Genomic DNA, 16,112 nt, shown 5'->3' with positions numbered 1-16,112 from the left:
TTCTTCCTGTCTACTGCATCTATGCGCCTCATAATTTTTGTACATCTCAATTATGACCCCCCTCAAGTGGCCTCACTATTTAACATTTTATATAGTTCCAGTATAAACTGCCTGCTCTTAACCCTCACCCCTCAACCAATAAAGGCAAGTATCCCATATGTGTTCATAACTATTTAATCTACAGGTATCTGTCCTACTACCTTAAAGGTACCAAGACACATTAAGGCCCCTATGATCCTCAGCACTTCCCAGGGTCCTACTGTTCATGTATTCCCTAAATTTTAAAAAGGTTTGTCTGCATTATAACTCACAGTTACAGGTTGTGCAAATTACCAAATAAACATGGTCATAAAGTAACCTATTGGTCATTCACAGAATAGTACATTAACTCTCATCTCATCCGTTCCACATCTCTGCATATGCATCACATATGTGATTGTTAAATCATGCTAGAAAGAACAGAATAGAATCCAAACAATGTGGAAGCAGGCCATTCAGCCCATCACGTCCACACGGACCCTCTGAAGAGCATCCTATCTAGACCTAGCCCTCTACCCTATCCCTGTAGCTCCATATCTACCAAGGTGAATCCACCTTACTATACTATGACTAAATATTGATACTGTTACCACCGGAAGAAGAGGAGGAAGCTCTCCCTAGATTCTCTGGATGCAGGCGATGGGCCATGGTCTGCTATACGCTGCCTGTGTCAGAGTCAGAGGCACTGGAGCTGGGGCAAAAACATCACAAGAAAGGCTACAAGAGAAAGACCAGGCCTCCATCCCCAGACTGGGGACAGTCAGGTGTTTGGAACCACCTGGATCTTGTTGACTATGTGGTTCTTGATTGGGGTTGTTAACCTGGACCAATCAGGAAAGCCATGGTTGACCAACATAACCAGATTAGGTGCGCCCTGGTGATGTATTTTTTTCCACCAGGTGCGTAACCTCAACCACGACACGCAGCTCTTGTTCGTCGACCGTGACGGTTTGGAGGTTGCCCTCAAGATGCTGCCTGTTGTTTACCAGGACCTGATCACTGTCTGGAACATGGTCGAATCGCGTCGCGCCTACCCTCCGGCTGGAGTAGCGGCTGTCGTCAGGAATCCGCACCTCCGTACTCGCGGGTTCGAGTGGCTGTCGGAGGGGAGGGCCGTGGCGGCGAGGGCGACCAGGGTCGGGGACGTGCTGGGTGCCGGGGGCCTGGGCTGGACGCTGCCGCAGGACATAGCTAGCAGGGCAGCGGTAGACGTCCGGTACGTGGCCACCGCCATCCGACGCCTTAAAACGGCGGTGCTCGGACCCGACGTAGTGCACCAGTTGGAGGACGCTCAGGTGTGCGGTGGGATCCCGTCCGCGCTCACCCCGGCCCGGACGGAATTTCACATTGGCCCCAAGGTCCCGTACTTCCCGCGGGAGCCCGTGCCCCACAACCTGAGCCGCCTCCGGAATTTTAATTTTGTTCCTTTTTAGGGGGTAAAAAGGCGAGCTGTGTATCGACTGCTGCTGCACACCGTCCACCTCTTCTCCCTCATCCACCGTCCGGACACGCCTTGGCGTGCCCATTTGCCACCGGGCGGTGGGGATCCCCAGTGGAGGGCTCTCTATGCAGGAGTCCTCCCCCTTTCTCTCGGGGATCTGGGGTGGAGGGTGCTGCACGCAGCAGTCCCCTGCAACTGCAGATTGCGGTGGTTCACGGACTCCCAGCCCAACTGCTTGTTCTGTGGCGCTGTGGAGTCCGTGGACCATGTATATATTGGGTGTGGGCGTTTGCACCCCCTTTTTCGATTTTCTTAGAAACCTTCTCCTCTGCTTTTGGCTGCACTTCAGTCCCATGCTCCTGATCTTCGGGCACCTGGTACGGCAGGTCCGAAGACCTCCTCGTGGGTCTGCTCCTGGGCCTGGCCAAACTGGCCATCAACAGGTCCAGGCAGTGGGCCGTGGAGGGGGTCGTTAGGGCCGACTGCCTGCCCCTCTTCCGGGGTTACGTTAGAGCCCGGGTGTCCTTGGAGAAGGAGCACGCGGTGTCCACCGACACCCTGGAGTTGTTCAGGGAGAGGTGGGCGCCGCAGGGAGTGGAGTGCATTATTCCCCCTCCAACTCTATTTTGATTTAGTCCCTATCCTCCCCTTCACTGTTTTGCTCACACAGCATTGCCCTGTGGTTTGAAGGGCAGTGCTTGTCACTGGCTACTCGGGTGTTTTCCTATCTTCCTGGTGGTGGAAATTGAATAAAGATTCGTGCACCTTGTGTAAGAAAAAAAAGAAAAAAAAATATAACCAGATTAGGCCTTTCAAATGCCAAGACTGTGGGAAATGCTATAAAAGTTCCTAGGAACTGACATCCCATCAACTTGTTCACACTGATGAGAGACCATTTACATGCTCTTGTTGTGGGACTGGTTTCAGGTGATCATCTGAACTCAGTGCCCACCAGCGAATTCACTCTGGAGAGAGGCCATTCACCTGCTTTGAGTGTGGAAAGAGATTCATCAATTGTCCACCCTGCTGACCCACCAGCTCACTCACAATGGGACCCACTCACCTGCACTCAGTGTGGGAAGGGCTTCACTAATTCATCCAACCTCAAGGCATTTGGTATGTTTCCTTTATTGGTCAGAGTATTGAGTACAGGAGTTGGGAGGTCATGTTGCAGCTGTACAGGACATTGATTAGGCCACTGTTGGAATATTGCGTGCAATTCTGGTCTCCTTCCTATCGGAAAGATGTTGTGAAACTTGAAAGGGTTGAGAAAAGATTTACAAGGATGTTGCCAGGGTTGGAGGATCTGAGCTACAGGGAGAGGCTGAACAGGCTGGGGCTGTTTTCCCTGGAGTGTCAGAGGCTGAGGGGTGACCTTATAGAGGTTTACAAAATTATGAGGGGCATGGATAGGATAAATAGGCAAAGTCTTTTCCCAGGGGTCGGGGAGTCCAGACCTAGAGGGTTTAGGGTGAGAGGGGAAAGATATAAAAGAGACCTAAGGGGCAACTTTTTCACGCAGAGGGTGGTAGGTGTATGGAATGAGCTGCCAGAGGATGTGGTGGAGGCTGGTACAATTGCAACATTTAAGACGCATTTGGATGTGTATATGAATAGGAAGGGTTTGGAGGGATATGGGCCGGGTGCTGGCGGGTGGGACTAGATTGGGTTGGGGTATCTGGTCGGCATGGGCGGGTTGGACTGAAGGGCCTGTTTCCATGCTGTACATCTCTATGACTCTGATTCCTGAGGCACCACCGAGTACATAGTGGGGAGAGAGCATTTACCTGCTCTAAATGTGGGAAGAGTTCCATTCATTCATCCACCCTGCTGAGACACCAGCAAGTTCACAAGGCACTACTGTGATGGGATTTTGGTGCTAATCACATCCAGGACTAAAGCATGTTCGTTGGAGTCTGTTCCAGTTGACGTATTGCCAGCTATGTTATTGGTGTTAATATTCTGGATAAAAGTCTAATCATCTTTGTTAAATTAAAAACCAGATGAGGGTGGCTCAGTGGTTAGCACTGTTTCCTCACAGTGCCAGGGACCTGGGTTTGGTTCCAGCCTTGGGCGACTGTGTGGAGTTTGCGCATTCTCCCCGTGTCTGCATGGGTTTCCTCCCACAGTCTAAAGATGTGCAGATTAGGTGAATTGGCCATACTCATTTGCCCATAGTGTCCAGGGGTGTGTCGGCTAGGTGTAGGAGTCAGGGGAAAAATAGAGCAGTAGGGGAATGGGTCTGGGTGGTATATCCTTTGAAGGGCCGGTGTAGACTTGTTGGGCCAAATGGCCTGTCCCCACACTAGGGATTCTATGATCACATAATAAATACTACAACAGACTCAAAATGAATGAAATATTTATAACCAGATTAGGGGCGCCGTGGGGTGTGGAGTGCTTTATTTCCCCCTCCACTCTATTTTGATTTAATCCCTGCACCCCACCCCCCTGTTTCACTTTTTGATCACTCAACATTGCCCTTTGTTGGGCAGAGCTCCACTTGTCACTGGTCACTCGGGTGTTTTCCTTTCTTTCTGGTGGTAGGACATAAATAAGGATTTATGCTCTTGTTCATTCACTGTGACTTATACCTTTACACACACAACAAAGGGTGCTGGACAAAATAAGCACTACCGCTGTTTGGCAGGAGTGTGGGGATTATAAAAAGACATAACCAGAGAAGGGAAAAAAGAAAAAAAATTTTAAAAAGGTATAACCAGATTAGGGAGAAAAGAATATAACCAGATTAGAATCTCCTTGGTTCAGGTGACTGACTCTGAGCTGAATGGCCACAGCCAGTGTAACTGTGAGGAGGAAGAGGGTCTCCTTGAATAAGGAGACAATTGCCTTCTGATTTTCTTTTTTAGACAGCCACAGTACTGGATGGAAGTAAATGATGATTAGGTGACAGAGTACTGTCCACGTTGAATTGAAACACTGAATTCTTCACTTGTACATCGTTGGGAATGGTATAATCAGTACTGTTAGACATTCTACAATCTCTGAAGTCATGGACATCAGCTGGTTAACTCTCAACCTTAACGAGCTGATGGCCATGACTTCGGAGATTGTAGAAAGATCACTGACCATCTTGTGCTGACTAGGTTGATATTCTGCCAGAGCAGCGAGATACTACAATCTATGTCTCGTGTGTGTGTCCCCCTCCCTCCCACAGTTCAAACACGTGTGTGACCCTCCCTCCCACAGTTCAAACATGTGTGTGTGTCCCTCCCTCCCACAGTTCAAACATGTGTAGTTTCGGTTGATTTGGCTATGGGAAATGGGAGTTATGATGATAGGGTGAGTCTGGGTGGGATGTTCTTCAGAAGGTCACTGCAGACTCAATGGGCAGAATGACCTCTTACTACACTCTAGGGATTCTATGCTTCTGCTGTTTTCAGTCAGCTTCACTTGCCTTCAAATCTTCTTCAAAGGTTGGCAGAGGGTAGTGATACCTGTTAAAAGATTTCATTATATTATTTGGATCTATGCATCCCCTCAGTTTTCCAGTTTTTCTCAGTTTATATTACTAATCCAGTATGTCAGAGTTGTCACGTTTCTCCTCACTTTCTTGTCCAGCTATTTTATCTTGCCTTTCAGGCTGGCCTCCAACAGATGCTGAACTGGCCTTACACTCTTACCTTTGAGATGATATTCACCAGGAAGACGTCAAGACCGGTTTTTCTTTTTTAAAAAGTCTTAGTAATCCTTTTGGTTCAGTGACTTAGTCATCAGTGAAATGCTACAAATCTCTTTCAGCATGTTCAGAGTGATTAGTCCAAGCTTTCGATTGGCTACAGCTGAGATGAGTTGTGGTTAGCATCTCAGCTTCATTTGTCCTCTTGGATTGAGTGTTCCCTCAAATAACTTCAACTTTATGTTTATTTGAGGGCTTCATTTCTGGATCACTACCCTGAGCCACTTTTGTCAGGTCTGCAAGACTGATGATACTGCATGCAGCACTGAGGACACCACTTCACCTGTTTACCTTCTGCAATCATCAATCTAACTGTCACAATCCATTTCACACCTTTCGACTGGATGATGAGTGACTCATCAGAATCATCATCCGATACCTTTTCAACAGTCACCTTTTTGTCAACTTTCTCTGATTCCTTAGAACTAAAACAATTGAATCCAGAGTGATTCTGCTTCTTGAAGGTATAGGACTGATTTTAATGTGCTGAACATTCCTCCTTTTTTCTCCTGTGCGATCTCCTCTGCAAGATTGACATTGTATCCTCTGACCTTTCTTGTTCCATTGGCTTTTCTATAAATATTTTTTCCCCAAATTGCTAAGTCCATTCCACCTGGAACATCTCTCATCAAAGTCGTCTCTTTTCCCATTAATGTTTTGAATTATAATTGACAACATCAACGTTTCTGCACTTGTCAACCGCTTTCTTGAGAGTAAGTTTCTCCTCTCTATGGGTGTCCTGTCTGGACAAGACAACCTATTTCTGATGAGCTCACCAAACTCAGGATTATGCAATACTGATTAGATTAGATTCATTACAGTGTGGAAACAGGCCTTTCGGCCCAACCAGTCCACATTGACCCTCCAAAGAGCAACCCACCCAGACCCATTCCCCTACATTTACCCCTGACTAATGCACCTAACACTACGGGCAATTTAGCATGGCCAATTCACCTGACCTACACATTTTTGGACTGTGGGAGGAAACCAGAACACCTGGAGGAAACCCACACAGACACGGGGAGAATGTGCAACCTCCACACAGACAGTTGCCCGAGGTGGGAATTGAACCCAGGTCCCTGGTGCTGTGAGGCAGCAGTGCTAACCACTGTGCCACCGTGTTACCTGATCAATAGTTTCCCTTTTCCCCCTGAGCTCTGATGTTAAGTACAATTACTATTTAATATAATATTCAAAGTGTGCCTCTAAAACTTTCAGAATATCTACTGTCTGACTTTGCTGCCCCTCAGTGGTATATCGGGGACTATAATTCAGCTAAGATCACTCATTCCCCAACACAGATAACAAGGACTGCTAATGTATGCTCTAGTTGCTAAATCATATTATTTTCCTGTGAAAATAGGAAAACCTCTTTGATTTCTAGAGGAGCACAGATTAGAAAATGCAATCATTAGAGTCATAGTCAAAACTGTATAGCACGTAAACAGGCCATTTGGCCCACACTGTCCATAGAACATAGAACAGTACAGCACAGAACAGGCCCTTAGACCCACGATGTTGCACCGAGATTTAATCCTAATGTAAAATATAGTATCTTAACCTACGCACCCCTCAACTCACTGCTATCCATGTGCATATCCAGCAGTCGCTGAAATATCCCCAGTGACTCTGCTTCCACCACCACCACTGGCAACGCATTCCATACATTCACAACTCTCTGTGTAAAGAACCTACCTCTGATGTCTCCTTTATACCTTCCTCCTAGTATTTTCAAACTATGATTTCTTGTGCTAGTCAATCCTGCCCTGGGGAAAAGTCACTGACAATTGACTCTATCTATTCCTCTCATTATTTTGTACACCTCATTATTTTTGTCCATACTGACCAGGTTTCCTACTCCTTCCTTGCTGTTTTGTTTCAGAAGCTGACTTCCTTACTGCTATGAAAATCTACACATTTTTAGCTGCACCATGTTTCAAGTGATGTGTTTAATGACTCTCTCTGACTGCACATAAAGGCACTTACAGCAAATACGACATGAGTACGGCAAGCCTGCCAGTACACAAAGGGTGGGATTGCATTTCATTAAACCACAGTACACAGAAAGAGAGGGGGAGAACAAGGTGGATCAATGAGACACATTAGAGGAGGCAGTACAGGGCAAGACAGAGGAAAGGGCATGAGACAGGGAACATGGGGTTGGGGGTGTCACAGGGAGAGTTGAGACACAGAGACAAGAGTACAGGGAATGGGCACAGGGCAGGAGTAAGTTGCCAGTTGGGTGGGCTGTACTCACAGTGGAGGCCAGGTCAAGAGGGAAAGAGGGGTGAGTCTATTCTGAGGGTCTGTGCTAACAAGTATTAGGCCCTCCATTAAGTGTACTGATCTCTGTCTTGGCTGCAGGAGTCCAGGAATCCTAATGACTGGAATCGACGTTTTATCCTCAGCTTCCACGTGGCCACTGATGAGATCAGCATCTTTGAACCTCCACTCCGCAACTCTGGGAGAATAGGAGGAAGAGTATTATCAAAGATAAGGATTCCCAAACCAGGAACCAATGTGGAAAACCCAGAATTTTATACAGCCAAGGATCTGGCCATCTGCTCAATTGTTGAAGGTAAAATTCATCCAACAAATAACTCTCACAGACCTCAACGTGGCACTTGACCCCTGGTCCTGACCTGTGACTTGGTGTGTCTCTGAGCCAGCAACAGATTACAGTCCAAAGATGGGTTTAGTATTCACTCAGTACCATTCCCTGTCTATTTCTCTCTGAAATTACAGAGTGGTTAGAGCATAGAGCGATGCCAATCAGCCCATTGTGTCCATGTTGGATCTTTGAAGGAGCAATTCACTTAGTACCATTCTCCCACCTTCTCCCCATAACCCTACACATTCTTCCTTTTACAGAGTTAAAAATCACACAACACCATAAGGAGCGACGCTCCGAAAGCTAGTGCTTCCAATTAAGCCTGTTGGACTAGAACCTGGTGTTGTGTGATTTTTAACTTTGTCCACCCCAGTCCAACACCGGCATCTCCGAATCATTCCTTTTACAGGTCATAATCAAATTCCCATTTGAATGCCTTGGGCGAACTGGCCTCCTCTACACACACACTCCAGACTCTCACCACTCACTATGTGAAATAGTGTTTCCATTGTTTCATTTTGTTGCAGGATTGTCTGGTTTTTGGTCCTTCCAAATAGGGAACAGTTTCTCTCTCTGGATTAGTGGTGCTGGAAGAGCACAGCAGTTCAGGCAGCATCCAACGAGCAGCGAAATCGATGTTTCGGGCAAGAGCCCTTCATCAGGGCTTTTGCCCGAAACGTCGATTTTGCTGCTCGTTGGATGCTGCCTGAACTGCTGTGCTCTTCCAGCACCACTAATCCAGAATTTGGTTTCCAGCATCTGCAGTCATTGTTTTTACCCAACAGTTTCTCTCTGTCTACTTTGTCCAACCACCTCATGCTTTTGAACACTTTGATGATCAAATTTCCCCTCAACCTTCTCCATACTCAGAATAGCCCCAATTTCTCTAATCTATCTTCAGAACAGAGGTTCCTCATCCCTGTATCCATTCTCATGAATCTTCTCTATACTCTCTCTGATGTCCTCACAACCTTCCTAAAGTGTAGTGTTGAGAACTGGACTCAATCAAACTGAGCGAAAGTGAGGCCTGCAGATGCTGGAGGTCAGAGTCAAGATTAGAGTGGTGCTAGAAAAGCACATGTCGGGCAGCATCCGAGGAGCAGGAAAATCGACGTTTCGGGCAGGAGCCCTTCATCAGGAATGAGGCTGGAAGCCTTGGGGGTGGAGAGATAAATGGGAGTGAGGGAGCTGGGGGAAAGGTAGCTAAGAATGCAATAGGTGGATGGAGGTGGGGATAGGTTGGTGAGGAGGGCGGAGTGGATAGGTGGGAAGGGAGATTGGCAGGTAGGATAGGTCATGGGGACGGTGCTGAGCTGGAAGGTTGAAACTGGGGTAAGATGGGGGGAGGGGAAATGAGGAAACTGGTGAAGTCCACATTGATGCCCTGGGGTTGAAGGGTCCCGAGGCAAAAGCCCTCCTCCCTCTGGCTTGCAACAGTTAAATTGCTCAGCAGCATCTAAATCAGAACCGACCAAAGTAAACCGATCAAAGTCCAGTTAAATGGACACCTGGTTCTAACGGAGATCGATAGCACTGTGGCAACAATTGCGAAGCAGTCTTTACCAACATTCACTCTGGACTCCACCAACTCTTAAGTTTACACAAGACCACAGCTAGACTCAACACCTTGAAACCTTTTTACAGATTAAGGTTATAATTTCAGATCCTGTCGCTTATGAGAAGCAGATGGTTCAGTTCCCACTGTAATAAAAGGCTCGGGCCCAAGCCTGATGAGATGGAATTGGCTGAGGAGGTTTTCACCTTGATTGGCTCAGCATTTTTTGAACAGAAAATGGCTGCCTCAGTGAAGTCCTAATTCAATACCTGGATATTTTCCAGGAAGGTTTAAGGGTTGTCAATGGAGCCAAGGCCACCTTGTTTGCTGACCATGATTCTGCAAGGCCTGCTTTATGCCATTTTCCTTACTGGCAAAAATGGAGGCAGAAATCAGAAGTCTCAGTAGCTTGATTGAATTTTTTGAAGAAGTAACAAAGGGGATTGATGACGGCAGAGTGGTGGACATGATCTGTATGGACTTCAGTAAGGCATTCAACAAAGTTCCCCATGGGAGACTGGTTAGCAAGGTTAGATCTCATGGAATACAGGAAGAACTAGCCATTTGGATACAGAACTGGCTCAAAGGTAGAAGACAGAGGGTGGTGGTGGAGGGTTGTTTTTCAAACTGAAGGCCTGTGACCAGTGGAGTGCCACAAGGCTCAGTGCTGGGTCCACTACTTTTCATCATTTATATAAATGATTTGGATATGAACATAGGAGGTACAGTTAGTAAGTTTGCGGATGACACCAACATTTGACATGTAGTGGACACCGAAGAAGGTTACCTCAGAGTACGATGGGATCTTGATCTGATGGGCCAATGGGCTGAGGAGTGACAGATGGATTTAATTCAGATAAATGCGAGGTGCTGCATTTTGGAAAGGCAAATCAGAGCAGGACTTATACGCTTAATGGTAAGGTCCTGGGGAGTGTTACTGAATAAAAAGACCTTGGAGTGCAGGTTCATAGCTCCTTGAAAGTGGAGTCGCAGGTAGATAGGATAGTGAAAGTGGTGTTTGGTATGCTTTCCTTTATTGGTCAGAGTATTGTGTACAGGAGTTGGGAGGTCATGTTGCGGCTGTACAGGACATTGGTTAGACTACTTTTGGAATATTATGTGCAATTCTGGTCTCCCTGCTATAGAAAGGATGTTGTGAAACTTTAAAGGGTTCAGAAAAAACAAGCATATTGCCAGGGTTGGAGGATCTGAGCCACAGGGAGAGGCTGAATAGGCTGGGGCTGTTTTCCCTGGAGCATCGGAGGCTGAGAGGTGACCTTATAGAGGTTTACAAAATCATGAGGGGCATGAATAGGGTAAATAGACAAGGTATTTTCCTTTGCATGGGGGAGTCCAGAAGTAGAGGGCATAGGTTTAGGGTGAGAGGGGAAAGATATAAAAGAGACCTAAGGGGCAACTTTTTCATTCAGAGGATAGTGCGTGTACGGAATGAGCTGCCAGAGAATGTGGTGAAGGTTGGTACAATTGCAACATTTAAATGGCATCTGGATGGGTATATGAATAGGAAGGGTTTAGAGAGATACAGGCCAAGTGCTGGAAAATGGGACTAGATTAGGTTGGGATATCTGGTCAGCATGGTTGAGTTGGACTGAAGAGTGTGTTTCCGTGCTGTACATCGCTCTGACTCTATGACTGGAAAACGAGAGAATCATCAAACCTGTACAGTTTGCAGAATGGGCAGCACCGATTGTACTGATAGTGAAACCCGATGGCTGGTTCGCCTTTTTGGGGATTTTAAACAAACAGTAAACACCTTTTCACAGTTGGATAAATACCCAACCCCTCGCATAGAGAACTGATACATAAAGCTGGTGGTGGGAGTTGTCCTTCAGGAAGCTGGATATAAACCATGCATATCTTCAATTGCAGTTAGATGGGGATTCCCAGAAATATGCAAAAGTTAATTCCCATAAGGGTTTGTACAAATATACGAGGCTGCCATTTGGGGTTTCATCAGCGTGTGCTATTTTTCTGTGGATGATGGGGAACAGTTTACATGGTCTACCCCAAGGCAGGTATTTGCCTGAGAGGGGAAATGGGCTCCTTGGGCTGCACAGTTCTCCAAATCAGATAAACAGCTGTTGGAAGATAAAATTAGGGTAATCAAAGTTGTCCCAGCTCCTGTATCTCTACAGGAGCTTTGGTCTTTCCTTGGGTTAGTGAATTATTATGAAAAGTCCATACCTAGTCTGGCCTCCACCCTGGTTGCCTTCCATCTGACAACGGGGCAGCCTTGGAAATGGTCTCAGAGCCCAGAATTCGCCTTTAGGGAAGTGAGAAAGCAGCTGGTATCATCTGAGTTGTTGGCACATTCTAAACTCAAGTGAGATCTGGAGCTGATGTGAAATACTTCTCCATAAGGTATCAGGGTCATGTTACCTCCCAGATGCCCCAACAGCAAGTGCTTCCCAGACTTTTCCTGATGCAGATGGTAAATACGCCAAGCTAGAGAAGGAAGGTTTGGTGGTTATTTTCAATGTGAGAAGGTTCCACCAATAGCATTTTTTTAATGGATGTAAATTTGTAACACTCCCCTGCTCAGGATGATCAAAGAGGGTAAGGCGGTCATAGCTTCAGGTCAAATCCAGCAGTGGATTCTCAATGTCAGTGTGTACAATTATAAGGTGGAACACTGCCTGGGAAGCCAAGTAGGAAATATGGATGCCTTGAGCTGCCTCCTACTAGCAGATACACCACCATCTGGTTTTAAACTTTCTGGACACCCTTCCAGTCAGCACTGACCATATCAGACTGTGGGGACAAAAGGATCCAGTCCTGGCAAAACTAAAACAGCTGATGGTGATGGGACAAGTCAAAGATGATCACAACCAGAATTGAAAGCTTTCTGGATGCAGCGAGACTGGATCACCGTTGAGGTGGCATTTTGTATTTGAGGAGGAAGAGTTATTGTCCTGAGCAAAGGTCGCTGCCAGATACTGGCTGAACTCCACCAGGGATTTCCAAAATGAAGCTGTTGGTAAGAATGCTTGTCTGATGGTTAGGATTGGGTGTTGACATTGCTGCATTGGTGAGGCAATGCAACAGAATATCAGCAAGAAACAACATTACAGCAGCAGCTCCCCCATTGTGACAGCCAGGTAACCCAGTCCTTTCATGGGCTTAATGTTCTCGGTCACTGCACATCCAATCACTTTGAATGCGCATCACGTACAGTTCACTTGTCAAACTCTGGGATGATAATTAAAAAGTTGCAAGCATCATTTTACAATTCACAGGCTCCCGGAAGCGTTGGTCACAAGCAACAGACCATCACTTACTCACAAGTTATTCAAGTATTTTCTGAATGTGAATGACATTCAGCATAAAAGATGAGCTCCATAAGAGGCACAGTCAACGCAAGATGAGGTCCCAGGACACACAAAGTTTAGGAAGGTGAGGTGGTCTTAAACAAACCGGTGGACCACATGAAAGCAGCAAACTCACAAACGGGTCAGGACCAAAACATACCCAGCCCCTTGGAAACATGGGTTTTCCCCCTCCCCCCAGTGTTAAAGAAACCTCTGAGATAGACACAGCAGATATCGTAACCTTGACACCAGTGAAAGACACTGTGTCTATGAGTGGGACTGATGTTCAGTTCCACCTTATTTTTGCCTTGTCTCTCAGCTGCTTGTAGTGGGTCCTGGCCTGGTCTCTCAGCAGCTCATGGCAGTACCTCAGCTTGGCAAACAGGTGGACCTTACCTGAGTATGTTCCTGAGGCACTGGGGGTGATCAAAGAGGTAGCAGTTCCAGTAGCAGTGACAGTATCTCTGATGGCAGCAGCATTGATAACAGACAGTACAGCTTGATAAACTGAGGTTTCATCAAAATCTGTTTGACTTTTTACTTATTCTTTTATTTTCCTTGTTTAAATTGAGAGACTTTAATGGTAACTATTACCTTATTTCTCTATTTATCTACTATTCTATGAAGTAATGCTGAACGTTTAAACTCTTGTTTCTCTTTCAACTTTGTACCTGGGCACCTTGGTACTTAAAGTGGCAACATTAGACACTTTGATTGTACTCCTGTACTCCAGTACTCCTATACTCGAGTACACGTGATAATAAACTCGAGAATCTACATTTTTGAAGAACTTTAAGTAAATTAATCAAACTTGATTTACCCTTCATAAAACCATGCTTATTCTGATGGATTATGTTTTGACTTTCCAAATGTCATATTGTTATTTCTTTGATAATAGATTCTAATAGTTTCCCAGTGACAGATATTAAACTAAACAGTCTATAGATTCCTATATATTCTTACTTTCTGCCTCCCTTTTTGAATAAGGGCTTAAATTAGCGTTATTCCAACCATTGAAGCCTTTTCAGAAAGCATGCGGTTTTGTAATATTATAACCAGTCCATGGGGAATCAGGGCAGTTTGCAGACAGGATCAGAAGAGCAGACACCTGTCTAACAACTGGTCAGTGCAAAGGCGTCTCAGTCATAGGGCGACACAGTGGTTTGCACTGCTGCCTCACACTGCCAAGGAACTGGGTTCAATTTCAGCCTTGGGTGACTCTCTGCATGGAGTTTGCACATTCGCCCTGTGTCTGCGTGAGTTTCCTTTGGGTGCTCCAGTCCAAAAATGTGCAGGTTAGATGAATTGGCCATTTATTTTATTAGATTTTTTAAATTAGATTACTTACAGTGTGGCCATACTAAATTGCCCACAGTGTTCAGGAATGTGTAGGTCAGGGGTAAATATAGGGTAGGAGAATGGGTCTGGATGGGTTACTGTTCAGACAGGACATGCTGGGCCGAAGGGCCTGTTTCCACACTATAGAGAATCTAATTCTTTTCACCTGCAAAGGTTTCCTTTACAGGAACTTGGCTGTAGAACTTCTTTAGAAGTTCTGAGATTCCAATTTCATTGAATCTAGAGAGTTACAAGGGAACCCACACAGGCCTGAAACATATGCAACTTAACGGAGTTTAAATTGGAACATTTCATTTACTTGTTTTACTCATATTGCTACTCATAAGCTAAATACCTACCTTTACCTCTCGACAGAGCTTTTCTTGTGTGTGTATGTGTCTTGGTCTGGAAAGTGTGTAATGAACTAGGCCAGACCACTTAAAACATTCTTAAGCATGCAGCCCAGACCATAACTTTGCAATTTGTTTCAGTCAGTGTACAGTGAGAATTACCCAGAGTAAGCTAGCTAGGTTGACTACCAGGTTTTAAAACAGACAGAAATTTATTCACAAAATGACACAATGAAACACCAAGAACAGAATAACAAAACCCCTACAGAACTCAGTCTGTCCAAACTAGACTTAATTATGCAGTTCTGAATATAAACAACAGTCCCAATAAGCAAACCCGCTTAAAATACAGCAAAAATGGAACAAATGCTTACAGGTTGAAGTTAGAAGGGCAGAAGGGGAGAGAGAGAGAGCCTGTTTCCACACAGCTAGTGTGCAACTAGTTCTGGACTGAACTGCTCAGCTAGAGTTCCTGCTGAAGGGCTTTTGCCTGAAACGTTGATTTTCCTGCTGCTTGGATGCTGCCTGACCTGCTGTGCTTTTCCAGCACCACTCAGATCTAAACTCTGGTCTCCAGTATCTGCAGCCCTCACTTTTGCTCAGCTAGTGTGACCACTCCCCTTTAATGATTCTCTTCTAAAACATGACCATTTTGGCCGGAAGTCTTTTCTGTTTAAATATAAGCAAAAGGCCTCTCAATATCCTTTTCATCTCTGTACCAAACTAGTCACCTCGGAACCAGGAGGGTTTTATGACCCCTCTAAAGAAACGAAGGACACAGAATCCTTGAGAAAAGGAACAGCTTTTAGAAAACGTAACCAGCTTTGTGACACATTCCCCCCGAAAAATATGAACCATCATTACCAAAAGATGGCTTCAGTTTTAAAACCCTTCAATAGCCCATAGTAGTCTAACCCCACAAATACACGATATTAAAGATAAAATTGCAAACATGCACAACCATATGCAAATTCAGGCTGTGGCACACCCGCAACCGAACGCTCCCGTATCTCATTTGAGTCTCGATAATGCATCAGCAATCACGTTTTCGTGACCTGCCACATGCACAATTGTCAAACTGAACGGCTGCAACCAGAAGCTCCACCTAAACAGGCTGGCATTTTAATCCTTAAATTCTTCCACAAATGTCAATGGGTTATGATCAGTGTATATGATATGATCAGTGTATATGATTGTCTCAGATGCATTGCTGGTAATATAAACACTGAAATGTTGTAATGCCAACACCAAGCTTAAAATCTCTTTTTGCACCGTTGAATATTTCTGTTGACGAACGTTCAACTTCCTGGAAAAATACCCGATGGGTCTTTCTATCCCGTCATCATCCTCCTGCACAAGCACTGCACCAACACCCACATCACTGGCATTGATAGCCACCTTTGTGTAATCTAGCGTGGCTAATACTGAGGCAGTGGTTAACACAGTTTTTAGGCTGTCAAATGCCTTTTGACAGTCTGCTGTCCACTGAAATTTCTTATCCTTCTTTAACAATTCGGTGAGTGGAGCAGCCACACTGTTAAAGTTCAGCACAACCTTTCGGTAAAATCCACTCAACCCCAGGAACGTTGGTGCTGATTTTTTTGTTGACGGTGTGGGAAATTCCCAATTTACTTTCATTTTTACATCCTGTGGGCCATTTGTCCATGTCCATCAACTTGGCCTAGGAAGGTGACTTGGGCTTTGGCAAATTCACTTTTAGCTCAGTTTACCAAGTTTGCGTTCCAAAGT

At 45.5% G+C, this 16,112-nt stretch overlaps 1 protein-coding gene across 1 annotated transcript in view; it reads left to right on the top strand.

Moving 5' to 3' along the window:
- Positions 1–16,112, top strand: part of efhc1 (EF-hand domain (C-terminal) containing 1) — a 45,932-nt gene that overhangs the window by 17,640 nt on the left and 12,180 nt on the right. Inside the window, exon 8 of the mRNA XM_072580186.1 lies at positions 7,545–7,758. Coding sequence (XP_072436287.1) covers positions 7,545–7,758 — 214 coding nt within the window. The remainder of the gene's footprint in view (positions 1–7,544; positions 7,759–16,112) is intronic.

Source organism: Chiloscyllium punctatum, chromosome 11 (genome assembly GCF_047496795.1).
Source record: "Chiloscyllium punctatum isolate Juve2018m chromosome 11, sChiPun1.3, whole genome shotgun sequence".
Lineage (NCBI taxonomy): Eukaryota > Metazoa > Chordata > Chondrichthyes > Orectolobiformes > Hemiscylliidae > Chiloscyllium > Chiloscyllium punctatum.
Note: the sequence above shows the minus strand (reverse complement) of the source record. Positions and strands in the feature narration are given on the sequence as shown.